The sequence below is a fragment of the Tyto alba genome, unplaced genomic scaffold, assembly GCF_018691265.1.
Source record: "Tyto alba isolate M040663 unplaced genomic scaffold, T.alba_DEE_v4.0 Super-Scaffold_20000042, whole genome shotgun sequence".
Classification (NCBI taxonomy): Eukaryota; Metazoa; Chordata; class Aves; order Strigiformes; family Tytonidae; genus Tyto; species Tyto alba.
In genome coordinates, this window is record NW_024881293.1 from 10,444,170 (window position 1) to 10,471,524 (window position 27,355).

Below are 27,355 nucleotides of genomic sequence, written 5' to 3' on the forward strand. Positions count from 1 at the left end.
CCGGAGGCGCCGCGGGAACCGGTGGGTCCCCGCCGCCCGGGGCGCGGGATGCGGCTGCCCCGGCGCCGCCGCACCGCGGCCGCCCCCAACTTTCCGCGCTGACGGGCGCCCGGGGCCGCGGGCGATGGTGAGGGCTGGCCGCCCGCCCGCCGCCGCCCGCCGCCCGCCCGCCGCCCCCGGCCGGGCCCTGGGCCCCGCCGCCCGCCGCCGCCCCGCCGCCCCCTGAAGCGGCCGGAGCCGCGCCCGCCGCCCGCCGGGACGATGCCGCGCTGGGAGGCGGCCGCGCTGCTCGCCGCGCTCGTCGGTGTCTGCGTCTGGACCGACGAGACCGGGAAAGTTATCTCGGATCGGTACGCTGTCTACTGGAACCGGAGCAACCCCAGGTGAGGCCGGGGGCGGCGGGGGTCGGGCCCGGGCTGCAGCGACGCCCCAATTTGATCCTTTATTCCTCCCCCCCCCCCCAACGCACCTCCGATGAGCCCGGAGCCGCCCGGTGACCCCGGTGACAGGCGGCTGTCTGGTCCCGCTCCACCCCCCGGTTTGCTCCGGTAACCGAGCGCGCATCCCCGGTGGGTGCCTCCTCCGGTTGACTCCCCCCCCTCCCCCCCCCCCAAAGTTCTCCCGAGGCTCCTGGGGGAGGCGGCCCCGGGAGCATCACCGGCGGGGGGGGGGGGGGTGTGTGGCGGAGCCCCCCCGGCCCCTTTGCGCCCAACTTCGGGGAAGTTCAAGTTTCTCCTCCCCGCCGGTCCCGTGTGTCCGTGTCCCCCCCCGGCTCGGCGAAGCCCCTGCGGGAAAAAAGCCCCCAAACACGGTGCAAAGCGCGGGGGGGGGGGGGGGGGCGCGGTGGGAGCGGGCGCGGGTCCGCTCAAGGTTTGGGGGTGAACCGGGCTGGCTGGGGCCGGGCTGCGGGGCTGGGGACACCCCGGCCCCGCCGCTGCCCGCGGTATTTTCGTCTTGGTAGAGAAACCGCAGCCCAATTGCTTTAGTTTCCCTGCTCTGCCGTTTAATTTTTTTTATAATTTTTTTTTCCTCCTAAGCATCCATTTTTTTATATTTTATTTTTTTTTTTTTTCTGGTGAGAGTTTAATTTCTGTTGTATTTCTTTGTTCATAATTTTGAAGAACCAAGAACTGTTGGAGAGTTTGAAGTGAGGATGAATTCTGCTCCTGGCTCAGGTGGTTGGGACCACCAGGACCCCCCCCACCCCCTCCTTCCCCTCGGATACAAACCCCAGGGTTCTGAATGGGCGGAGTGGTGGGGACTCTTGTAAAAGATAAAAAACCAAATAATTAAAAAACCTGCTGCCGAAACAACATTTATTTTTTTTTTCCTCCCCCCAATTAATCGGAGTTAAGCTGGCCCCGCAGTGTCCCCCGCCGAGCCAGGTGGAGGGTGGTGACGCTCGGTTCCTTTCTGCCGTGGGTGCTGCTGCGCCCGTCGCCGTCAGGTTTGGGCTGTTTTGGGTAAAACGGGTGTTTCTTTGTCCCCCGTGGGGGTGAGGGGCCGGGTGGGTGTGTGGCGTGGCCTGGCCCTGGTCCCCCCGCCCCCCTCCCCGCGGTGGAGCGGGCAGGAGCTGGGGCTGCCCCCCGGGCGGACCCTCGGTGGCACCTTCCCCGCTCCCGGCCGCGTCCCGGTGACACCGTCACAGTTTATTAAAGTTCCCGGCTGCGTTTCTCTGGGCGGCCGCGAGTACCCAGGGCCGGTGGGATGTGCGCGGGGCCGAGGACCCTGGTGAGCATCGGCGTCTGTCTGTCCAGCCGCCCTGCGTCCCCTCGAGGGGGGGGACCAACCGGGTGTCGTCACCCCCCACCCCGTGCCCTCACACCGCCCCGAAATTGGGGTGAGCCCGTCCCTTTGTGCGCGGTGGTGCCTTCGCCGCGGGCCGCCTGCAGTGCATATGGATTTTATTATCTCCCTCACATTTTTGTGGGGGATTGTAAGAGGCAGGGAAATATATATATATATATATATATTTTTTTTTTTGGCCATTGCAAAGTTTTTGGTTACAGTTCCTGGTCCTCCCCAGCTCCCACATTTTGGGCTTTTTTCTTTTGTTCTCCTAAATGCCAAACATGTGCGAGGGCCCCCCTGGTCAAACTCTACCATCCCGGCCGCTGGAGACGAGGGCAGTGGTGCAGAGAGGTCGGGGCCGCGGCTCAGATTTAACACCCAAGGGTTCCAGAAGTGGCCCCCAGGTTCTTGGGTGATGGGAGTCCCAGGAGCCGATGCGGGACCTGGCGTCGGCGGTGGCTTTGGCTCGGCCCCGCCAGCCACCCGCGTGCCCATCGCCCCCCTCGTACTCACCGGGATGGGCGACGCGAGGGATTTATCCTCTAAATTAGGTGGTGGTTCCTTATTACATTTTTTTTTTTTTTTTTTTTTTTTTGATAAGTCTGAGGTTGGCAGGGAAAAATCTTTTCCAAGGGGGAAGATAAAATAGGGCAAAGGAAGTGCGAAGGGATGGGAGGGAAGAGCAGACAATGGCTGGTGGGTTTTAGCAGGCACGTCCGCAGCGCCTGGCTCCGGGATGTGACCCAAATTTCCCCAATGTGGGAGCGCCCCGTGTCGCAATCGCCCGGCGTGCTGGGCGCTCCCTGCGTGTACGCTCAGGTCTTGGAATTCAAGGCAATTTAGTAGACGTTGCAAATACAGAAATTGCCATTGAGTTTTCTGCTTATTTCCTTTTTAAACCTAGCGGTTACTTTATTTTGGCTGTCTCTGGAGTTACTAGAAGACTATCTCATCCTTAAAAATGAACAACAGCGTATATATGCTTTTTCTGGTCCCTCGTTTTCCTCCTTTTTTTCCCCCTGCCGTCACATTTATTAGGGGAGAAATCAAAAGGCATTAAAAAAGAAGGGGGGGGGAAGAGAAAAAAAAAGAAAAAAAAGAAAAGGTCAAAATGCCTGGTGCTTGTTTGAACCCACAGATGTGATCTGGCGGTAAATATTTTTATTCAGGTTTATATTGCAGTCTATATTTTATAAAAGACAGCAATAAATCTTACGGTCAATATCATTTGCACAGATTAGAATAATTCTATATTTCATAATTGGGTCTAAATTAAAAATAAGTGGTACCTCAGGATGCTGCAATTTGCCTGTTCTGTGGAGATATTTAGCCACTCACTGTGGATTTTCAGGTTTGTTGTTTTTTTGTTGTTTTTTTTTTTTTTTTTTTTTTTTTAAATGTTTTCGTAAGCTTGCATTTGGAAAAGATTGCATGGCTTTTGCTGGATGTAACTCTTGGGTTTTCCTGGAAATAGCCGGAGCAGGAAGAATGTATCTTTCTGTAATAACGCACCGTTTCGGTACCCACCTATTACTGCGGGTTTTTGCTCTACGGCGCGTACGGACGCTGCGTTACCTCCCCGGCTGCGGGATGCGTTGGCAGGTCGGGGTGCGGGTGCCCCGTGTCCGGGCGATGCTCCTGCCGACGGCACCGCGGGGCACAAGAGCTCGCAGGGCTCCTGCCGCCGCCGCATCGCGGGCAGGGGTCCCCCCGCACACTCCTGGGGGGGCTGCGGGCTCACGCTGTGTTTTCCGGCCGGGGAGCCGCTCGCCTGTAGGTTTTTTGGGTGGATTTGCAGCTTCGGGACCCAACGAGAAGTGCAGTGGGTCGAGCCGGGCGTCGCGGAGCATCCGCCGGTGGGATGGCATCGTCCGGGCGGGTTGGGGTCTCCGGCTTCGGCCCCCCGCGCTCCTTACATGACCCCCCGTGCTGCAACAGGATTTAGGATAAATGTCTCGGGTGCACCGCAGCGTGTCGTGCGGGGAAAAATCGAGAGGTCTGGGAACCTTCTGCAATACGGGAGGAAAAGGGCTGCGGGAAGGAGCAGCCCATCCTCGGAGGGTCCCCGAGCCCAGGACCCCCCGACCTGTGGCCTTGGGGCTGCGCCTGGAAACCTCTCGAAGGCCAAGGAAGGACGGAGGATTTCAGATTTGTTTTCGTCCCCGGCTCTACCTACAGCTATGTAATGGGCAGGTTGTAGTAATTCCAGAATGACAGTGTTCCCGCAGCCAAATGCAATTCCCGTGTACGCGGCCGCGTGTTTCGGTATCTACAGAGGGGGAAATGGGCAAAGTATTAGGTATTTTCCTCTCTCTGTTTACGGTACAGATACAAAAGCTGTAAATGGTCTGGATTTTACCCGTGGCCTATATTTAACTGTGAGGTCATTTCTCTGTCTTGGAAGGCTTATTTTCTGAAATTTTTTTTTTGTTTTGTTTTGTGAGCACAGCTGGGGTTTCTGTTCTGCTCCTCTGCACGCCCCAATCCCGGGATTGGGAAGCTGGAGAAATGGTTTCTAGCGGGGGGGATTTGCCGCGGCTGGTGGGAGCCCGGGCGATGCTCAGGGACAGCGGTGACGGCAGAGCAGGGCCTTTGGGGGGCACCTTTTGTGCACCCTGGTCTTCGGGAGTGGGTTTTGTGCCCCTTTTCTCCTGCCTTGCCGTCTCCGCGAGCCGCAGCCCCCACACCCACCGGTTGCTGGCTGGTGCTTTGTCCGAGGGCTCGGTGCGTGGCGGCCGTGGCCGTGACCCAGTACCTGCCCCAGCCCGAGTGAACTTGCCCACTCGTAGGTCACAAGGGCTCGTGGCCGGGTCGGTGGCAGCCCCGGTGTGCCGGCTGCCCTTCGAGGGACCGAAGGTGACACACGTTTGTTTTTTTCCAGGGGAATTTGGTGCTGGAGGCGGGGTGGCTGCACGGGAGGGCTCGGCTCGGGGGGAGCGTGCTGGGCACTGGACGTGCCCACCCACACCTCGTGCCAGGGTGGGTTTGGGGCCAGCCCTGCCATGGGGCTGGTTCCCAAAACTGCCGGGTCCTGACTCTGTCAGGGGATGCCTGGGCTGGGACCTTTGGGGTTGGCTCCCAACCCCGTGTGCCCCCCCTCCGCCAGGGTCTGCACCAGCCTCTGCAAGAAACACACCCTGTCCCCCGCCTTGGGTGATTTTAAGGGGAATTTTAACCCTGGCCCTTGGGTGGTTCCCGTGTCACCGACGGGCCGAGTCCCCTCTCTGCGTGCACGGGGCTCGGGGTGCCGGGGCGGTTTGGGGTGCCGGCGCTTGGCCGCATCCTGCGCAATTACTGCTCTTTGAGTTTTCATCTGTTTCGTTTTCCCTTTGTGCCGAGATCATTTGCAGCCCTTCCCACCCCTCTTTTCCAGCCCGTTAAGCCGTGTTAGCTATTCTTCACCAGCCCAGGTCTGCGGCGAGCGCGGTTAATGGAGAGCAGCTACAAACAGGTCCAGCGTCTCTGACAAGATTTTCTCTCTCTGTCTCTCTGCCTGTCCCTTCCGAGGGACCGCAATTACATTCCCTGCTGGTCGCACATTTGGTATCCAAATGCCGGCCATGCTCCGCATCCTAATGTGGGGACGGGCTGGGGGTGCACGATGCTGCCGGAGGGTCGGCTGCCCCCCGCACCCCCGGTGTCCCCCAGCTCATCCCGGTGTGGGGAGGCACAAAGGGTGCGGAGCCAGAATGGGGGAGAGGGGTGATACCTCCAGTTACTGCTGGAAAGCTTTAAAACTCCTCTTTCATATGTGTGTATATATATGTGTGTGTGTGTGTATCTCTGCACACACATACGTGTATACACTTTACACACGGAAATAACACAGATGCCCAAATGCCCCCACACCCACCCTGCGTGGGAAGGAGTCCATGCCTGTAGCCGTCCCTGTGTCACACACACACGTGTAGTATCTACCTGTGGGCTGAGGGATATAAATAGGTTTGTTTTTACATGTCTCTGAACACAGATCTCGGCATCCAGGCCTGATCTCGCCCAGCTGTCTGTCTGTCTCGCTGCGTACGCACGTATGTCCCACGTGCCGGTGGCCGTGGCGATCTGTGTCCCTACCTGCATACATCTGACAAGGTTCATCTGCCGGGTTGTCTGTAAAATTGCAGCAATTGTTCTTTAAATAGCTCCTTGTTCCTGATGGTGAAAATTTCGGTTCTTTTGTGTTAGATATTAATCATGATTTTAGAGGCTTCATTTTTATCCTAGATGTTTTTCCCCACTCGGGGCAGAGATCTTGCCCTGCTTCATTGCATTTAATGGGTTTTGTGGAAGGCGAGCAGATCTTGGCGCTGTTACCTTCAGCCCCAAAGAGCAGTTGAAATTTTTTTCCCCCCCTCTGCCATGACCTACCCGAGCCCGACGTGCTCCAGCCCAAAACCCGGCCATTTTCCTGTGCTTTGAGCATCATCACAAAACCAAACCCAAGCCCGGTTTCGGCTCCATGAGCAGCGCTTCCGGCAGCGCCGACACCGGGCCCCGAATCCCGAGAATCACCGGTGTGAGCCGGCGGCCACCACCGGCACCGTGGCCTTTGCCAAATGAATTCGGGAGGCGTCTCTGAAGCCAGGGCCACCCCGAAAACAGGGCTTGTGCTTCACTGGGGTGTAGGGGCTGTTTGGGGGTGCAAACTCTTTGCCAACAGCCCGGCAAACCCTTCTTGCCGGGCTAGGGGGGAGCCGTGCCGGGGTGGCAGCGCCCGTGGGGCCATTCGGGCTCGTTCAGCCCGTGCGATGCACTGGGGCTGTTTTACCCCCAGCAGGAAAACTGGGAAGGGACGAGGCTGTGAGAGTGGGGCAACTGGGAGGGAGGCCATGTGGCTAGTGCTGTGCCATGCCGTGCCGCTGTCCAGACAGGGTGCTGCCGCCCCGCACAGTCCCAGTTTGTTCCTGGGCGGTCCGAGTGTTGTTATTTATTTATTTCTCCTCCCTCCTCTCCCCCTTTGCTTGTTGCTGCTGCTGTGGCTGGGCTGTTAAATAGCTTCCCATTGTTCGAGAGCTAATTACCTCTTAATGAGGCTCCTTACTCAAAAGCCAAGCAAGAGTGGAGGCTGAGGGGTGGGCTGCTTTGCCGGCGGGCTGGCTGGGTGCTGGGAGGGCTGGGGTCACCGCACCCTCCCCGGGGCGCAGCGCTCGGCTTTGGCTCTGCTGTGCTGATGGTGCCAAATCCGGGCTCCCTCGCTTGGCTGCGGCTGGAGCTGCCGGCCTGGGGCTTTGTCCCAGAGCGGGGCCGGGAAATGGCTTGGCCCAAGGTCCCGTATTGAGCCCCAAACCTCGTAACGACCGGGGAGAAACGGCAACCTCACGGGGCTTGTGCTGGGCACGGAGCCTGGGAGTGGGTTCCTCACATCCCCACCGGTGTGACATACCCCCCCCCCCCCAGCCCTATCCACAGGGACGTGGGGAACCTTTAGGTCACATCTCTCATTTTGGCAAGAGGCGCTTAAACCAGCGTTCCCCTAAGCTCGTCCCTTGCCTGTGTGCGCCCTTGGGTGGGACAAATCCTGCTTCACTTCGCTGGTCTCCTCCCGACCTTGGCCCGTCCCTTGTCCCTAACGGGGTTCAAGAGCTTTGGCTGGGGGGAGGGTTCTCGCTGCCCCCCCTGGGGTGAGGAGCAGAAGTTTGATCTCCCCGTGCCGGATCCCAGCTCTGCCCCTGGCGCCGTGCCCATCCCTCAGGATGTCGGGGCTGGAGCGGCACCGCGGGCACGAGGCCGTGGTGGCTCGTTTGGCTCCTCTGGGTGCTGGATGGCGACACCACAGATGTAATGGGGGGGGGGGGAAAAAGGATCCTTCTCCAAAGGGATTGGGAAAGCACCCACCTCCGCCCTGCCCAGCCTCCCCGCGCTGATTGACGCTGGGCTTTGTACCCCCACGCCAGGGCTGGGAGGGTCCCAAACTTCAAAGAAGGAGACAAGGTGTTCAAAGCAACAGCAGTGGAGACAGATAAAGCAAAGGAGGAAAATTTACTCCCTAGAGTAATAACGAAGATGGGGAATGACTTCCCCTTCCCTTGCGCAGTTGGGGAGCGCTCTGGGCAGCGAGGGGTCTGACCCCACCAGCCCTGAAGAGGGGGGGGGCGTGTCTGAGCTGGTGGAAGTCCAAAGGCACAGGAGATGCTGGGCTTGAGCCCCTACCTGGGCTGGGGGGAGCTTTGGGGTCACCCTCCTGTCCCACCCAGCCCTCCCTGGCTGCTGGATCCGGCCCCGGGTGGAGCAGAGTGGCTCGGTGGGGTGGCTGGGGACGCTGGTGGGGGTCCCCCACATAGCGCCTTGGTGGGCACCAGCCTGGGGCAGGAGCGGGCTGGGCAGCCGGAGCTGGACATGGGGGCTCGAGAGTCGCCCGGGGCTCCCTACGTCCCACATTGTCCAAAAAACAGCTGCCCGTGACTCGCTGGGGCCGGCGGCGCAGTGCCATATCGATCCCCGGCCGCGATTGAAATGCCGCGGAGCACAGCTATCGACGGCCGCCGGTGAAGCCGGTCAGCGCCGGGGCCAGCGAGCCCTGCTCGGCTCCCTGTGACGTCTTCCTCCGGGTCATTCATGGAGGGAGAGGGATGCAGAGAGAAACCAGGATTAAGACTATTTTTTTTTTTTTTTTTTTTCCTTCTTCCCCCTTTTAAATTTTTCCCCTCTTCCCACGTTTGCGTTCCCAGACCCGGCCGTTACAGCGGAGGAGCAGCGAGCGATGCCAGTGCTGGGCGAGCCCCGGCGCTGAGCCCCGGCCCAGTGGGGCTGTGCCAGAGGGGCAGCCGTGGTGACATCCCACGGGATGCAGCCGTGGGCTCCCTCGGCACATGAGCTCTTCCCATCCTGCCAATTTTCTGCTTTTCTTGGCATTTCCCCTCCTCCCCTGCCACCTCCCATCTTGGCTTCGCATTTGTGGGGTTTTCCATATTTTAAATTTTTTTTTTTTTTCCCCCCCGCAGCCGTGACCTCCACGCACACGCGTGTGTCTGTCCCTGCGGTCAGTCCTGCCGGCCTGGCGCTGGTCCCCCGGGATGCGGCGGTGACTCTGCGCCCACACGGATGCCGCCGGTGTTCCCACCGCGCAGCCGGAGCGGCACCAGGATCCGGGGAGTTCAAAACCATCACTCAGTACTTTCTATCTGATTGCAGGAACGTGCTTTTGTTTAAGCTCCTGAGACACCCCCAAGGATTAAACTTCGTATTTCCCATCTTTTTACACAAAAGGTAAATTTCCCCTGGCTCCGTTCCCCAGGGCTTCGGCAAAAAGGTGAATAAATTGCAAAGGGGGTTTGTAACGACTGGAGATGGGCCAGACCTGTTAGATCCCCCAGCCCGTTCCTCCCCCGGCTGCCTCTGAATCGTCTCCTCCATCCATTTGATTAGCGTGGCGTTCAGCTTAATTTCAGTGGAAATATTCGCTGTTTCCCCTGATGCGTCTGCAACCAAGTTTTGTGGGATTTTTTTTTCTGCAGAAGAGGAGAAATTATTTGTATCAGTTTATTTTTTCTTTAACATTACACGGAGAGCAAAACTCTCCCATGTGCTAGGAAACAGATAAAGTGTTTAGACAGCAAATACAAATATTTTTGAGCACTCAGCCTGGCTACAGATATTTCTGCCTGTCCTCCAGCAGGATTTCTTACTGTGTCTTCTAGTGGGTTTTTATTTAGACTGGCTTGACTTTTTTTTTTTTTTTTTCATTTTTTAAAAAGCCCTATTTATATTTGCAGTAAAATAAAATCAGCCAAGCCTGACCCTGTAGAGAACTTGAAAAATCCCAATTCTTCCTTTTTCCAATCCTGTTTCCACTGAGAAAAAAAAACCCTGGACCTCGCGCCCTGCACAAAATCCAACTGCGACGGGATTATTTTGGCGGCTGAGCTTTCCGCAGCCGCGGGTGCCGGGACGGCGGCGGCACCCTCGGTCCCCCCGAGCTGGGCTGCGTCTGCGGAGGTGGGGAGGGACTTGGGGTCCCCGGGTGCTCCTGCGGGACTTGGGGGGGGTCCCCGGGCGAGAGGGGTGGCCCCATGTCCCTTGTGCTGCAGGTACTGGCTGTGCTTGGTGCATCCAAAAAGGGGTTTATTGTTTCACCTTTTTTTTCTTTTTTTTTTTTTTTAAATTATAAATTAGCTAATGCTGCTTCATGGCAGCGTCCCGGCCTCGCCGTGCCCACCAGCCATCCCAGCCTTGCCGGTGGCCCCGCGGGTGTCATTGCCACCCGGTGCTGTCAGGATCCACCCGAGCGCCTCTCGGGGCCCATCAGGGGTGGGGGAAGCTCTTTCCCAGCCAGCTCGATAATCCCAATTATTATCTGGTTTCTCGATCAGGATTGCTTATTAAACTTGGCACCGCTGGCTTTGCCGTTCCGGCCGCCTGCCTCGGCAGAGGGATTTATCTCCTGCCGACTCGGGAAGGAAATTGAGTGGAAAAACGTGGGGCAGAGCCCCCCGGGAGGGTGGGCGGGGGCCGCTGGGCGCTGGGCAGCCCCAAAGCGCGTCGGGACGTGGGAGCGATGCTGCGCCGGCCGAGGGTCGGGCTGGTGGGGCGGGCGGCTGGGCCGTGTCCGTCTGTCCGTCCCTCCCGGCTGTGCTAGGCGGCTGCTGGGGCTTCGCGTGGTGGAAGGACCCCAGCTCGGGGGTGGGCGCTTTTCTTCCGGTGTTGGGTTGGAATGGTAGGTGTTTTAAAAGAATGCACAAACATTTGCTAAATAGTTGTTATTTTTCCCTTGCCCTGAACTAAAAAGGAACCTTCACCCAGCCTCCTCTCCCCCTCCACACCAGGAATATCAGTTTTTTTCTATATTCCAGCCTTCCAGCTTGAATTCCCCTGCCTCCCATGACACAAGCGTTCTTCAGTGCTTTGCTATCCAACGCTTCCTCTTGCATTTCCCCTGCAAGTTTTATTTTCTTTTTACCAAGATTGTTTGCCAGACCTGGTGCTGGAGCTGCCTGTGCCAGAACCAGCGTTCCACCCCTTGGGAAGCAGCTTTTTACAAATCTTGGACCAATTCTCAGCACGGCCACGGGGCTGGAGCAGGAGAGATGCTCCCAGCGAAGATGCTGTCCCGAAGGGTTTCCTTCCTGGTGTTCGGTAGTTGAGTGTTCACCGAAATTTCCATTTTCTCTGCTGGAAAACCCGGAGCCGGGGGGGTTGAGCAGTCCCAGACCCAGCGGGGATGATGCCCCATTGGGGCATCAAACCCCGACGGAGCCTTTGAGGGGGCTGCAGTCGTCCCCTCGCTGCCCTCCCGGGGTCCCCTAAAATGGGAGCCATCGCCTTTTGGGTGGGCGTCTCCCGTGAATCAGCCTGGATTTATTTGTCCCCCCGAAAAGTTGGGGCTGGTGGGAGGGGAGAGGGGCTCTGTGTCTGGGGGAGCAGCCCAGCTGCGGGTGCCGGGGGTGGGGGGGGAATTGCCCAGCTGGGTTTTTTATGGGGGCCAGAAATGTCCCCAGGTCCCTGGAGTGGCTGTGTGCCCTCTGTGGCACCGGTCCCAGGCAGAGAGCGGGGAATCGCCGCCTCTCCCCACAGCTCCTCCCTTTGATTTTTATCCCAGCTCGTCTCTCTCATGCCCTTCCACCATTTTCCTTCATTTTAAAAAACTGCGCAAAACCTGTAACTGCATTCCCTTCTCCCCGTGATGTCTGTCGGTGGGTGAGCTCCCCGCTCCCAGGGTCCCTGTTTTGGGGTGGGGGGTGTCCCCTGTCCCCTCCCCATGCGGGGTGCCGGGGTGTTTGGGAGAGCGGTGAGGACGTAGGCTCTGAAATCCTTTATTTGGGGAAATTATTGTTACCGTGAACCCTGTAAGGTTCTTCTCTCCGGCGCAGCCTCGTGCTTTGGGGCATGGCGTCTGTCTTAGAAATCCTCCTGGCTCTCTCCTTGGGTTTCCCGAGATCCTTTGTGTAGGGTGGGCAGGACCCGCTGCCTCCCAGTCCCCCCCCCCCAGCTCTGCCAGCACTGCAGGAGTTGGGATGGAGCCGTGGCCCTGCCAGGCTGTGCCGTGCCACGTCCCTGGGGCTGGGGACGGTCCCGTTGCCACCGGCACCGCGTTGCGGTTCTACACGGCACCAGCACGTGGCAATTCCGGCACCGGCTCCGGCTGCAAATGCCTGTTGAAACGGTGCTCCCAGTTTGGTTTCCAACAGAGAATCCAAACCGCTGTCTGCAGTAGAAATGGCTTTTGGCCCCAGTCCCCATCCAGCGTCGTCTCCGTTGTGTTCGCGGGTTTTGGTTTGGCTGGAGCCGGGCGGGCGCGCGGGGCGCCGGGTGCTGTGAAACACCGGGGTGCCCCGGCCCAGTGAGGTGGAATTAAAAAAAAACGGGGGTGGGAGCGGGGGTCAGCCCCTGCTCGGAGGTGGCACCCAGCCCACCCGCTGCTGGCACCCTGACGTGAGTTACCTTCGCCTCGGACCGGCTCCTGCCTTTCCCTGCCTGCCGTCCCTGTCCGTGCCGGTTCGGTGGCTCTGAGCCCCAGCGCCCAGCGGCCGCCTCTCCGGCGGGACCGGCCGGGCTCAGCCCCGCCGCCGTCCGCGTTCGTTCACGTTCTGCCTTGGCTCCGGCCCCGAGCTCGCCCCGGCGTTGGGGTGCGAAGCGCCGGTGGGGCTGCTCGGCAGCGGGGCGGGGGGGGTGTCAGGGGCCTGGCGTGGGCAGACGGCAGCAGGAATCTGGACTCCAGAAAACATTTCAAAGCTGATTAATAATAATAAATCATAACGCTGTCTTTGAAAATAGAAAGCTTTCAGATAAGTTGGAGGGATACTCTCATCAGTGAGACAAGCGAGCTGGGGTGTGAGTTCTGGATCCGGTTTCCAGCTCGTTACACGGAGACAAATGGCTTCCCCCCTCCCGGCCTCAGTTTCTCCGCTGTTAAGGTGAGGATCGCTGCCAGAGGCTAAATTAAGCAATTAATATCTGTAGAGTGCATGGAGAGACTGCGAAGGATGTTGCTCTCCCAGCACTGTACCCTGCTGCCCAGCGCGTCCTTCTGCTCCGGGGCCAGACCTGGGAATTTCCCGTCCCCCGTGGGAGGGGAGCTCAGCTGGATGGGGTTTGGTTTGTGTTTCTTTTTTTTTTTTTTTTTTTTTTTCCCTTGAACCTTGCAATATTTTTTTCACTTTATAAATCACCCCACCCGGGCTGCCTTGTAGAGGGAGGATTTATGGGCGCAGGTGTAGCTGCAGCGAGAGGAGCGCTGTTCCTGGGGACAGACCTGGTTTAATGTTTTTATAATGACAGTGTTTCGGCAGCGATCTCGGGGAGGGCAGAGGTCTCACCTGGCTGTAAATCCTGCCGGGGCGGTGACGGGAGCGGGGATCGGTCCCCAGGGCCGGCCGGACCCGGCCCGGAGTGGCGGGAGATCTGGCACGCGTCTGCGGTGCCGCTCGGGGTTTTCTCCGTGCTGGAAGGGGTTGCAGTGCTGGCACAGCGGCTCGTCGGACTCCAAACCATCTTCTGCTGGTGTAAATCTGGTGAAACTCGAGGGATAAGCCAGAAAGGGGGGGGTTCTGAAGCCGGGGGGGTGGGTGCAGGTCGGGCCACCCCACGGAGCTGTTCCCGGTGTCGCTCCTGAGCGATGGAGCCTTGCGAGGTGCCGGGGGCTGGCTCAGCGCTGGACCCGCTCTCGCCCCCAGTACAGGGGCTGGTGGGGCCGGATCCTGCTGTGCTGCTTAGGGACCATCAGCCCCCCCAGGGCGAGCGGCCCCCCCCCCAGCCTCCAAGGGGCCAAACGGGTGCCTTGGCTTGTTTAACCGCACTTTGCGTTCACACCTCGGCCTGGTCCAGCAGCTGGAAACGGGGGGCTCTGCCCTTGGGGGCTCCGTCATCCCGGGGTGGCAGCAGCCCCGGCCCCCCGAGGACGTTTGCAACTCAGCGTGGGGACACTTGAGGAGCCCGACCCGGGGGAGAGCCAGGACTTGCAGCCGCTGCAAACGCGGGGGGCTTCATCGAGTCCCTCAAATCCCGGGAAGGTCTCGCTTTTCCGCCGCAGCCGCATCCGTGTCACGCTGGGGACGTAAGAAAGCTGTTAGCCAGCTGCTAATAAACATGGTTTTCGGGGCTGGGGGGGCGTTGGGGGTGTGCAGGGAGGACGGGGATGCTCAGCCCCAAGGGGGTGTGGGGGGACCCTGCTGGGGCTCTCCCCAGGGACCGGAGCAGCTCCGAGGGGATTTTCCCTGCGCCAGCGCTGCCCGCAGCAGCACAAACGAACCAAGTAATTGGCAACATGGAAATATTTTGTGCTCATTAAGCAGTGGGAAGCGGCGGGTGAGGAAGGCGATGTTCTCCAGCACGGGCAGGGGCTGCGGTGACCAAAACCCCGCTGAGAGCCATACGGAAACACCCTGGGGTTGGGGGGCTACCGTGGGGGAGCCCCGCGCCCCAAGGCGCTGCGGGGAGCAGAGGAGCCGGGTCCCGAAGTCCAGAGCCCCGTGTTTGTTGGGGGCCAGAGCAAAATCGGGGAGCGAAGGGGTTCAGAGCCGCCGTACGGGGAGGGGCTGGGGCTGTCACCGTGTGTTTTCTTCTAACTACCGTAAATCCCACGGATTAAAACTTGAAACGGCGATTCTCAGCGGCTGCCTTTGAGCTCCCCGCACCCCGGTGCCGTGTGCCGCTGCTTCCCAGGAGGGGAACCCGCCGGGGCTCGGCGTCCCCTCCACCCCCAGCGCGGCGAGGGAGAGCAGCAGGAGATGGGGGGGACATGATCCCTGGGGGGATGCCGTGGGGTGGGGACCTCGCTGGGTGGCCTCGTCCCTTCGAAGGTTGGTGGCCCGGGGACGGCTGCTCCCTCGCGTGCCGGCGACGGCCCCGACAGCATCTCCTGGGCTTACGCTTACGGCCGCGGCTTTGCCCCAGCCCCCCCGGCCCCGTGCGTGCCCCGGCGCGGCGCGGGGAGCGCCCGGCAGTGCTGCAGGCGGGGGAAGCTTTATGGCTGTAGTTAAAGTGACTTTATGATATTGTATCTGAACAATTGCTGGCTATTATCTGGATCGATGCTGCGTGATTGAGACACCGGTTGATAACCCAGCCGGGGCCTCTAATCGCTTTTAAACCGCGTAGGGTTGTTTGTGCTTTCGATAAAACCCCTCAGCATTTTCTATTTTAAGTCTCTGCCCCGGGCCCCCGGCGGGTTTTCCCTCGGGGCTGTGTGCGGGGGGCTCTGCCCCGGCGATGGGTGCGGGCTGGTGGGGGGCCCGTGGGGACCAGAGTGCTGGGACCCAGCTCCGGGCAGTGGGATGCAGGGGGTCTCTGGGGGTGCTGCACGGTGCCCAGCACTGCTGGGTCCTCTCCTGCTCAGGGACGGGAGAAGAGGACAAGGGGTGCGCGGGTGAGATTTTGGGGTCCCCTCCCTGCCTTCGCCCAGCTCGCAGCGACCTTGGGCGAGTCACGTCACCTCTGTGCACTTCATTTTCCTCAGCTGTAAAACGAGGACAACGATACCTTTCCCACCTCGCAGAGGGGTTGGGAGGCTTAATTAGTTAATGTTCGTAAAGTGCTTTGAGGATTAATTAATATTGTGACTCTAATTTTTTCCGAAGGTAAAACGCCGCTTAAATATCGCCGCGCTGGTACCTTCCTTCGTGACCCTGTAAAGCAAATCTACCCGGGGGCGTCGCTGGTCTCCGCAGGAGCTGGGTGGCCCCGTCCCTGGCAGGCGTTGTCTCCCCAGTGCTGAACTGGGAGGCCGCTGGTACCGGGAGCAGAGCGGGGCTGAGCAGGAGGCCCCGGGGTCGGTGCCCTCCGCAGCGGCCGTCCCACCAGGGCTGTCCCAGAGCTTGGGGTGCAGCCCTGCACCCCGGTTCCCCAGTGTGCCCTCCTGGGCCTCAGCCCTCTCCTCCGCCAGGCTTTTCCTGCGGGAAGCAGTTTGTATGTTGGGATTATGCCACTGTCACCTCCCCGTGACGCTGCTGGTCCCTGCTCAGGCGCCTCCGGCATCCCCCGTCCCCAGCGGGCTCGACCTGCTGGGATGCTCCTGTCCCCACCCGCGCTGTGGGAAAGTGCCCCCGGCAAATCCCACATCCCGGGTCCGATCCCATCCCGGGGGCTGCTGGGGGTGTGTGGGGGCTGTCTGGGAGGGTGTCTCGGTCCCTGGGGGGGGTCGGGGATGTGGGGCTGGGAGGGTGGCTGGCTTCAGGGATGCGGGGCTGGCGGAGGAGCGAGCCAAAGCGCCGAGCACAAGTCGTCAGCGCCGCGCAGGCACGAACCTGGCGTTCCCCGTGAAAAACAAGTTGTTGCGAACACACCTGCCTGGGAAGCTGCTGGCAGGCGCGGGAGGGCATTTTCTGGTATCTTAATTCCCGTATGCCATTAGTCAGATCGCTGACTGGCAGGTTTTGTTTCCTCTGAGATGATTTCTCAGCAGCAGCTCTGCTCCGCCGTGCTCTCCTGCTCCACAGCGGATGGCAGAGGGGTCCCTGCGACGGCAGAGGAGTCCTCAGGGGCCCTCTGAGATGTCGGGTGTTAAACCCAGGGTTTGCTCAGCCCCGGTGCTGGGAGGGTGTCGGGCATCTGGCCCATCACTGGTGGGAGGTTTCCCGCATGGGAGCAGCTCAGGCGAGAGCCGCGCGTGCTCCCGGCTCCCCACGGCCGTGGGGGTTCCCGCCGTGGGCGCTGGCACAAAATGGGGCTTTTGGCCATGTTGGAGACATGCGATTTCCCAGAGAGGCTGGTAGGAGGGAGGATGGTGAAGTCCCGGGCGGGACGGGTTGCCGGGGTGCGATGGAGAATCAGTGACGGCCGGAGCATCCCCAGTTGCAAAGCACCGGAGGGGACTGGGATCTGTGGTGGAGTGAGGAGGAAGGAGTGGGGGAAGCCACCCCCCTGCTCCCTAGTGCAGCTGAATCTCCATTCTGGAGGAGAAGGAGCGTCCGGGCTGGAGGAGGTGGGAGAGGACGAGCTGGGAGGCTCCGGCGCTGGTCGATGGCTCCTGTCCCTGGTTGTCACCAGGCAGAGTGAGGAGGGGCACGTGCTGGGGTGCAGCGAGCGTGTGGGGTCTCAAAGCCTGCTCCACCGCGGGTGTCCGGGGGGTTTGAGGCAGGACAGACTGACAGCAGCGTCCCCGCTGCCCAGACCCTGCTCCGCACAGTTAATAACATCCCGGCAATTAAAGTGGAACTAATGCAACGATAAAAATAACACGCCGTCCTTCTGCAGCGTGCTGCATCCCACAAGCTCAGAGGTGTTTAAAAACCCATTTAAAGCCCGATCCCGCCACCAGACCAGTGTGGGGTGCGGAGAGGTGGCTCCAGGGGCTGCGGGGCCAGGATTGTGGTTTCCAGTCCTGACGATCTCCCTGCCTTCTGCAAGGTGTGAACGGCCCCAGTTCCTTCCAGTTGAGAGACTGGTTTGCCAACTGCCAGGTTTTAAGTAATATAAATTATATGAATTTTTTATTTTTCTTCTTTCTAGAGTTGTTTAATCCCCAGGGGTTGGTTTTCAGGCTTTTGTCTATAATGTGAAGAGCAGAAACACATTCTTTTAATGGTAATTGAGATTCTTGCATCATTGCAGGACTTGGAAGCTGCGATGGGCTTTAAATAATGTGAGAGTGGGTGAATTCGGGTTCTGGCTCTTCAAGCGGGTTTCTGAGGTTTTCCTATGGTTTTTCTCACTCTGCTCTGAGGTTGGAGGGGCCAGAAAGCCGCGTCCCTGTCCCGCGTGGGGACACGCTGCCCTGGGCACCCTCCCCAAAGCCGGCTGGGATGTGGGGGGCAGGCAGACCATGGGGGTCGTGGTGTCCTTCAGGAGACCCCTCGGGAAGGGCTTTGGTGGTGACCTGCGCTGTGTGCCCCGTTGACGGAGCTGCCCGCCAGCCCTTTCCCAGCCTGCTCGTGCCTGGACGTTGGAGCTGGATCCTCCTGGACTGAGATTTGGGGGGGGGGTTTTGGCCGGGTGGGCACCCGGCCCTGCTTCTGCTGCAGGATGCTTGTGTTGGAGCAAACCTCCCGCCCCGTCGGGGAGCCCTGGGTGCCTGTTGCCCCTTTTTCTTTTGCTGCAGGGGAGCAGGCGGTGTCGGAGGGGATGGTGTGTGTCTCCCCGTCTACCGCGGCAGCTCCTGCCTTCACCGCGCATGAGACTGGGGCGGTTTTGGTGGGGAGGCACATGCGGGCGAGCGGGGGGTGATGTGTGGCGGCTGGCCGGGCACCCGTGTGCCAGCCCGGCTGGAGGGGGCTGGATGTGCAGCCTGAGCGGGGGTCTTGTTGCCGGGGGTCCCATCACTGGGGGTCCTGAAGCCTCGAGGTCAGGCTGCCCCGTCCACCTCTCTGGCTGTGCCGGGGTAAATCTGTGCTGGCAGGGCTCACCCACCCTGCCCCTCCCCGCCAGAGCCAGCGCAGGGCGGTGGAAGGGGCTGCCGAGCGCTTTCCGGATGGGGGGAAGTGGTTTCCGGCTGCTGGGGGAAACATCTGGATCCAATTGCTGCTCCGTGTGCAGCTGGCCGGGCCGGACCCGCTCCTGCACGGCACTGCGGGAGTTGCTTTGCTGCAGAGGGACCTGCTGGGTCCCCGTCCCGCCGTGAGCTCCATCATGTCCCCATCCCACTGGGAGCCCCACCACGAGCCCCATCGTGTCCCCATCCCACCATGAGCCCTGCTGCGTCCCCATCCCACCGCGAGCCCTGCTGCGTCCCCATCCCACCGCGAGCCCTGCTGTGTCCCCATCCCACCACGAGCCCTGCTGCGTCCCCATCCCACCACGAGCCCTGCTGTGTCCCCATCCTACCATGAGCCCTGCTGCGTCCCCATCCCACCGCGAGCCCCATCGTGTCCCCATCCCACCACGAGCCCTGCTGTGTCCCCATCCCACCACGAGCCCTGCTGCGTCCCCATCCCACCATGAGCCCTGCTGTGTCCCCATCCCACCATGAGCCCTGCTGTGTCCCCATCCCACTGGAAGCCCCCTGCTGTGTCCCCATCCTACTGGGACTCCCCCCATGTCCCCATCCCAATGTGAGCCCTGCCGTGTCCCCGTCCCACCATGAGCCCCGCCGTGTCCCCAGCCCACCATGAGCCCCACCACGTCCCCATCCCACCGGCAGCCCCGCCATCCCGCCCTGGAGGTCCCCTTAGCCGGGTGACATCCCTCAGGGCTGCCGGTGCTGGTCCCCAGCGTCCTGCTGCCCCATCCCGGGCCGTGGCGGGGGGAGCCGCTGCCCGCCCGCGCCTTTTGTCAGCCTCAGAAAAATTGACCTTGAAGCGCGCTGGAAGAGCCCTGCAGCTAATCGTGTTAGGAGGTGTCTGACTGCGGCTCCGCGCGGCTCTACCTGAGCGGCATTAGCAAAGGGGACGCGTCGGGCTCGCGGCGCCCCGGCTCAATAATTGATGCGTTTTTCTCAGCTCCCCCTTCCGTGAAAGGAAACCCAAATGCCGGGAGGACGGCGGCTCTGGGGACACACACACACACACACGCACACACACGGGAGCGGCGAGGGGCTGGGGTGCCACGCGTGATGCTCGGGGATGGCGTCGTGGGGCCGCCGCGCTCCCGGCCGGTGATGGGGGGCGGATGGGGATGTGCTGGGGGCGCTCTGCAGCCCGCGGGGGTGGGAGCAGCCCCCCCCCGTGCCCCCTCCCGCTCTGCCCAGCCCGTGGGGAGGCCCCGGCCAGCCCCTCTCTGCCCCTGCTCTTTTCGGGAATCCCCGCAGGAGTCCGAAGGCTCCTGCGGGAGCACCCAGCATCCGAGCACCCACCCGTCAGCATCTCCAGCTCCGGAGCCCCGCACAGCCCCCTCGCCCCCCCCCCCCCCGCCTTCGCTAGGGATCCCCGTCACCCTCGGCCACCCCAGACCCCGTGGGAGGGACGTTGGTCCCAGTGCCCCCCAACTTGGCCACCCCACACTGGGCAGAGCTGCTTTGCCTCGATACAAACCCTCCTCCCTGCCTCTTCCTCTCTGCCTCTTTTTTTTTTTATTTCCCCCCTTTCCCCTCTCAGAAAAGCGTGCAGGGAAGGGGAGAGATTTTAACCTTCTGCCTGGAACCAATTAAAAAGGTCTTTCCACAGAGACGAAAGTGCTCGTGCACCTTTGTGTGCTGCTAACGGGGGGAAGAAAGCAGAGGCGGCCTTTGAAGGGGGAGATGGAGGTCTCTCCGCTGGGACCCCTCCGGGTTTTCAAAGCCTGTGTTATTTCTTTATTTTTAAATAGCCAAATTAAAGTGACTCCCGCTTCTTTTCCTCCCCGTTAGCACATCGTGCAGCGAGCACGTGGCCCCCGCCAGCCGAGGAGGGGGGGATGCGGCCAATAGGCACAGCTGGTCCTGCACTGGGCTGGGTGCTCTGGGCATGGGGTGGGGTGAGGGGACACGGACACCCCAAAACCCAGCCCGGCCCCGTGGGAGCCCTCTGGGGTGGGGCAGAGCCTCCCTCCTTCTCCCCGCGCTTGCCAAGCCCATCGGCGGGAGGCAGAGGTGGCCCTGCCAGGGGGGTGCCAGGGGGTGCCGGGGGGGTCGTGGCTGAGCCGGGCAGGGGCACCCCAGCCCCTCGGCAAGGACAGCCCCCCCCCGCTCGCCCCAGCACGCTGCCCCTTGAACTCAACCAGCCGAACGGATGAGTGGGTTTCTTCAAAGGGACCCCCCCAACTCCCCCCAGACCTCTCTGCCCCCCCTCCCCGCCGCCTCGCCCTGGCTCGGTAAGACGCGGGTGAAAAGGCGGCAGAACAAAGCACAGGAAGGATTTGAGGTGGTTTCCGCACAGACCTGAATGTCGAGTTGCTCAATGGAAGAGACGCCGACGCGCCGACGCTTTCATCCCTGCGCCCGCGTTTGGGCGAAGGGGCGAGAGTTGCCTCCTTGCGCCCCCCAACCTCTTTTTTCTTTCTCTTTTCTTCTTTTTTTTTTTTTATATAGTCTCAGATTTATTTTTCCACAGTATAATTCTGAAAGACAGCGGAGTATGAATTATTCATTGACCCCTAACTGCCTTTGCATACAATCCTGGCCGGGGGAGAGTGCCCGTGTCGAATGCATTTCTGTGCAGAGCTGGGCCAAAGTGAATTGAAATCAATTTTTAAGGTTTAGGCAGGGGGGGAATTTGGTGATTTTGGGGCTGGGAGGGCTGGAGCATGTGGGGAAGCGAGTGGGACGGGGCCTAAAAGTTTCTGGTGGGGAATTACTCCCATTCCAAAGCTGCTGAGGAGCAAGGCTGGGCTGTGGGGTGCTGCTGGTGGGGTGAGGGGGGGTCCCAGGGGACGGGGCATGGGTGCTGCTGGCTGTTCCCAGTGCCTGGGCATTGGGGCCAGGTCTCATGTGTCGGGGGGGGGCTCTGGGGCCAGAGCTGTGGTCCCCGGCTTCATCCATCACAGCCCGTGGGCAGGCACCCGTCGCACTCCTTGGGCATTGGTGAAGGGCGACTGGCATGGAGCAGCGCTGGCTCCTGGGCAAAAAGAGGAGAAAAAATAAAAAATACCTTTTTTTTTTTTTTCTCCATTTCTTCTGTTCTTAGAGGTTTCTTTAGCCTGACTCGAAACGTGAAGCATGGCTGCGAAGGGGGGAAGGATTTCCCCAAGAGCAGGATGGCTTTGGCGGGGAGCACTGCTGCTGCCCATGCCCCGCTGCCTTCACCCCCATCCTGCTGCCCCCCGGTCGCTGCCTCCCCCCCGCAGCCCCCCACCCCCTGCCCTTCCCTGGGGGCACCTCGGTGCCACCCCCAGCCCCTGGCATGGAGGTGCCTGGACCTTGGCTGCTAAAACCACCCTGGGGATGTGGGGGTGAAGCTGGGGGGGGAGCACCCCGGGCAAGGCTTTAATCTGATTAGTCTTGGAGTGAATGGACAATGGGAAAAGGCTTAAACCCCCATGAAAGGAGCGGGGAGGGGCGGGGGGTGCTGTCGTGCCCTGAGAAGTGGAGACCCTGGCCAATCTCGCCAAATTAGGTCAAATTTGGCCGAATGAACACGAGGGGAAGGAATAAGGGGGGGGGGAAGACCCCGGCGAAGAAGTAAGTGTGGTTCTGGTAGCCCTGTGACCTCCCTCGGGCTCGCGAAGGCGACTGCTGGCCCCCATGCCATGGGTGGTTGCCCCCTCCCCTGCTTGGGGTGCCGGGGTCCCCCCTGCTCCCCTCCAGCCTCGCACGGTGGTGGAGGGGCCGGGGAGGAGCCCCCCTCGCTGCTGCCTGTGCCTCGTGGTCACCCGGCTCCTCGGATGGGGACAAGGGGCTTCCCTGTACCCCCCAGCCGGGACCCGCCAGGGTGCCGCTGGGTTTGGGTGCAGGGGGGGCTCCTGGTGCCAGGGTGCTGGTGGCAGCCCCTTGTCCAGGCTCTGCCCTCCCACCCCAACCTGGGGTTTTTGGACGAGGGGCAACGGAGCCACGATGGGTGAACCCAGCAAAGCGCCGGCGCATGGCGGGGCCGGGCAGTTGCGGGGGTGTTGTGCGGCGGGCTCGTGGGGCTGGCGCTGGCCGTGCCACTTGCCATCGGCAATAGCACCAGCACGTCCTCGTGCAGGAAGAGCCCAGCGGCTGCCAGCTGCTGGGGGGAGGGGGGGGCAGGTTTGGGGGACACAGGGCGGGGGACCCCATCGGCGTGGCCGGGAGGGTCACCCCCATTCCCAGCTGCGGCCGCTGATTTTGCCTGCGGTTCTTCGGTGTTGGACCGAGTGGGAGCAAAAGCTGCTCGGGGGTCTGCGCCCCCCCAGCCCCCTCCCCGCGGGGGTGGCCGCCCTCCCCTCCATCCTCTCCTCCACCCGATCGATCCTTGGCCCGATCAATGGGCACTTCCCTGCGGGCGGGGGGGCGGCGCTGCCCGGCTGGGCAGGCGGGCAGGGAGAAATGGCTTTTCGCAGAGCCTTGAGCGGGTGCCAGCATCGATCTCGCAGCAAGGAGCAGAGCCTCGTCAGAGATCAATTAGGCCAGTCATTAGCCGTGGCCCAGAGCGGAGCGTGAGCCTGGGTGGTGAGCTGGAAGGGGAGCGCGGGGGAAACGCGGGGCTGGGGGGCTGCTTGGGAGGAGGTGCCCAACCAGTGCCCCCGCTGCCCTGAGCTGCCGAGCGGGGCTGGAGTCGCCGGGGAGGGTCCCCTGGGTGCCCGTGGCAGTGGGGACATCCCGGCACCCCAATGCTTCGGGAGCTGCCGAGCGCGCGTGCATCTCACCCTGAGCACGCACAGCTCCCCCCCCACCCTCCCCGCTGTGCCTCAGTTTCCCGGGAATAGAGGCTCTCTCCGGCAGGACAGGGGGGCTGGCGATGGTCCCGGGGGCTGGGGGAGCCTCCCGGCAGCCCCGTGGCCGGGGTTGGCCCCGGCTGGGCGGCAGCAGCATCTTCCCCACTGGGAACGGTTTGTTGCTAAAGCGTTTCGGAGGCCGCTGGCGTGTCCGGAGCTGCCCCGAGGAGCGGGAAGGGGCCGGCAGCACGGCGCGGCAGTCCCGGGAGCTGACAAGTGACACACGGCGTTGGCGAACGCCCGGACGTGTGTCCATCCCGGCTTAGGGAAAACAGCCCGTGGGAGGCCCCACGGGGACCAGGACATTGGCCAAGTCATTGTCCTTCTGCTGGGAGGCACGAGAAGCGGAGCGGTGTGGCCGAGGCCACCCAGGGGGGGCTGGATGGGACCCCCACCTTGGCTCTGGGGATGGGAGAGCACAGGCAGCCTCGGCTGGGGGATGTCCAGGGCTGTCCCGGGGCGAGGGAGCGTGGGGAAGCAGGAGGGACGATGCCCCGGGGGGTTGTGGAGGGGGAGCAGGACGAGTGACACTTCTCAGGGTTTGAATTTTGAAGCCTCTGAGGGGACCCACAGGTCCTTGTCCTCCGTGCAGGGACACATCGGGCAGGGCTGCCCCTGCTCCCTCCCTGTTTGAGCAACTTCTACAACCCCCCCGGAGATGGCACATGCCCCCACAGCCCTCAGCTCTCATCCCAGTGCCCGTCCCTTCCCCGGCAGCTCGCCAAGCACTGGGACCAAAGCAGGGACCCGGGGGTTGTCTGGACCAAGACCCTCTGCCCACAGCGTCCCCCCCAAGCTGGCATTCCCCAGCCCCAGCACCCCCCATCCTGTGCCTGTTTCTGCTCCCGGGCTCACAGGTTTGTGGCGACGTTTGCCATCCAGCCTTCGTGCCGCTGCCTTGCCATCCTCCCCGCTTCCTTGGGCCAAAACACGGCTGGAGAGCGGAGCCAAACAAAGCAAAGCCCTGGGTTAGGGGAGGGATGACCTGGAGCAGGTACCGCCTGCGACAGCCACCTCTGCCCAGGAGCTGCAGCTTCTAAGAAACAGAAAATAAGGAGGGTTTCAAAAAAAAAAAAAAAAAAATGAAAAAAGTTCCCCGATTACATCTGGTGAAGTGACAAATCTGCCAGGCAGGTGATTATTCTGTGTATGGACGTGCTGAACACAGATGCCGATAGGATTAAAGGGGAAGGGGGGGAGCTTGCCCTGTTAAACCAACACCTGATAAAAGAATAAACCAGCCGGAGGAATAAATTGCCTGCGCTGCCAAGGTCGTGTGCTGCCGGTCCTGGTGCTGCCAGGCGGGGAGGGGGCAGTGGCCGAGCTCCCCAGGAGCAGAGAGCCCCCCGTGCCCGGGCACGCCGCGGCCCCTTCCCCGGCGCGCCCGTACCCGGCATGCCCTCGGCTGCCTGGTTGCTTTCCAGGCACGTCCTGGGCATCCCCTTGGGATGGCGCAGAAAATTAACAGCAGTTCAGATCTGAGGAACTTTATGACACGTGTATGATAGGACTGAACCAGGGCGTAATTGAATGACGGATGAGCTTCCAAGAGCCACATTTCCAGGGAGTAATGAAAAATAGAAGTGCTATTGACTAAAGGAGCTTTCGGCGGCCGGGCGGCGCGGCGCGGGATGAGCCGGCTGCCGGCGGGGGGAATGCATCAATACGGCAAGTAATAGCTCAGTTATTATAACTCTGGAAATGTCATTCAGGCCTAACCAGAGAACACTAGCTATTAACTAGCCTTAAACAGAAAGCACCAGGCGGGGAGGCCGAGCTGGGAGCTCCCGATAATTATTTTATTTCTTTTCATGGCTCTGTCGCTTTTGCTGTCGCGGGGGGCTGGCCCGAGCACGCCTCCCCGCCGCCAGCAGCCCTGGGGGTCCCTGTGCCCGCCCGCACCCGCTGCCCTGCCCGTGCTGCAGCGCCGAGCGGGGCCCCGTTGCACCCCCAGACTTCGCCCCTGCCTGCTGCTGCCTGACCCTCGCAGGGCCGCGGGCAGCGCGATGCTGGTGTTGCTCTCGCCACCTGCGGCCACGGGCTCGGAGCTGAAGCCCTGATGCACACATTCCTCCCTGAACCCGTCCCCGCGTCCCCCCCCACATCCCTGTCTGTGTCCTCACATCCCTCCCTGCATCCCTCTCCACATCCCCTCATCCCGATCTGCATCACTGCATCCCTCCCCATGTCCCCACATCCCTCCCCACGTCCCTGTCTGTCCCCATGTCCCTCCCCGCATCCCTGTCTGTGTCCTCACATCCCTCCCTGCATCCCTCCCCACAAACCCTTTTCCCTATCTGCATCCCTGTCTGCATCCCTCCCCATGTCCCTGCATCCCTTCCCACATCCCTGTCTGCATCCCCACATCCCCTCATCCCTATGCACATCCCTGTCTGCATCCCTCCCCGTGTCCCCGCATCCCTCAGCATCTTTCCCTGCATCCCTCCCCACATCCTTCCCCATGTCCCTGCCCGCATCCCTCCCTGTGTCCCCACATCCCTCCCTGTGTCCCCACACCCCTCCCTGTGTCCCGCACCCCTCCCCACATCCCTCCCCACATTCCACCGGCAGAGATGTGATCTGGGCCTGCAGCTGGGCCGTACCGGGGCCCCGCGAGCCGCGGACCCCTGAGGTGTAATGAAAGCCTGTGGGAGAGGATCGAGTGAACCTAAATGGATTTTCTCCATTAACACAGACCCATCATCCAGTTATCAGCTCCTCGGCGCGGAGCGCTCTGGGGCTGCGGTCGCAGCGGCTGCCACTTAAAGTGCTTCTCCACCGGCGCAGCCCCCGGCCGCTGCCGCAGCGCAGCACCCACCCGCCAGCCCCGCCGAGGTGGGCTCCATCCTGCTGCCCCAGCTCCAGCCGCACCGCCCCGGCACGCTCTGCCCGTGCCTTCGAGCTGGCACCTTCCTCCTCGCTTATGGGGCCACCGGGTTTCGGGGTGCCCTTTTTTTGGGGGGGACAGAGTGCCCACGGGAAGGATGGCAGGAGGCAAGGGGGGCTGCAAAGCCTGGCGTTAGCCCCAGGTACCCCAACACCCCCCTGCCCCAGCCCGCCGTGGGGGAGATGGGGGGGGTCCCGTGGTGGGGAGGGGTCCCTGCGGGGTGAGGGAGGGGAGCGAAGGGAACGGCTCTCGTTCCTGCACACAGCCGCTACCTGCTTTGCAAGTCGGAGTTCATCATTAGCCAGGAAATAATTAATTGTTGGGCAGACAAAAGGCATCGCTCGGCCCCCCGGGGACCCCGTCAAAGGGAGCTGTCAGGGGCTGGCGTGATAAATTACAGCTCCGCTGGCTCTGCAGCCCGTCACCGTCAGCGCAGGGGGGAAACGTCCCGCGTTGTCCTTTTGATTGGGGGTCACCGTGGGGCTGGGTCCTGCCCGGCGTCCCCCGGGAGCACTGGGGTGGCCCAGGGCCGGCTGGGGCCACGGGGCTGGGGCAAAGGGGGCTGGGAAAGGGGCCGGGGGGGGCGAGCGGGCAGGCCCCCGCCCCGCGGTTGTGCCCGCCGCGTCCGTCCGTCCGTCTGTCCACCTTGGAGCGTCCCGCCGGGCCGCCGGCAGCGCGTCAGGCGGCCAGTTTCCACCTCGTCGGCGTTTTTGCAGTGATTGCGGGGCCGGCGCTCGCCCCGGCTCCCGCCGATCAAATTACCGCGGCCGCGAACGCGCTCAGAAATCGCTCCCGCCGCTCGCGTGAAATTTCCTGAGAATTAAAGTGTCGCAAGGTTAAAGAGTCACCGGCGCGCCCCGCTGCCCCCCCGCCACCGCCTGGGACTGAGATGGCACTGAAAAATTAAGTGGCTGATGACCAAAATAATGCAAATAATACGTGTTTATCCGTATTAATTTGCGTGTCTTAAACAAAGCGGGGTGGGGAAGGTTCTCCTTGTTTCTTGCTCGTGCTGCTGGACCCGCGCCGCGAAGGATGGTCCAGCCTGGGACAGGGAAACTGAGGCAGGGAGGCAGTGGCTGCTGCACCGGCATCACGGCAGGTCTGTGCCATGTCCCAGTTGTGGCTCTGGAATGGGACCAACGGCAGCTCCAGCGGCTGCAGGCGGCACCGGGGAGCACCAGGGCAGCGGCTGCTCCGGCTCGGGGACCCCAGGGTGATGCTGATCTCCCCGGTGCCCTTTGCAGTGGGATGGTTCGGGGTGCTGCTGTCACCCGTCCCCATGCCCGGCCCTCGGTGCTCCCGGCTGCGCCCCGGCCACTGCTCCAGGAGCTGCTCGGCACCAGCACCGACCCCACAGCCGGGCTGGGGTGTGCACCGCACTCCCAGTACCCCCCGAAGGGGTTTGCAGGTTGGGGGGGGGTGGTGGCTGTCACCCGGTGGGGACTGATGGGCCGCTCTGAGCATCTCCCCCCAGCCCAGACACCCCGAGGAAGGGCTGTCCCTCACCCCTGCGACGGGACGGCGGGGAGGTGACAGGATGGGACGCGGGGCTGACACGAC

At 61.8% G+C, this 27,355-nt stretch overlaps 1 protein-coding gene across 1 annotated transcript in view; it reads left to right on the forward strand.

Moving 5' to 3' along the window:
• Positions 1 to 218: 218 nt before the first annotated feature.
• Positions 219 to 27,355, forward strand: part of EFNA2 (ephrin A2) — a 48,594-nt gene continuing 21,457 nt past the window's right edge. The window contains exon 1 of the mRNA XM_042795046.1: positions 219 to 383. Coding sequence (XP_042650980.1) covers positions 262 to 383 — 122 coding nt within the window. The 5' untranslated portion in view covers positions 219 to 261. The remainder of the gene's footprint in view (positions 384 to 27,355) is intronic.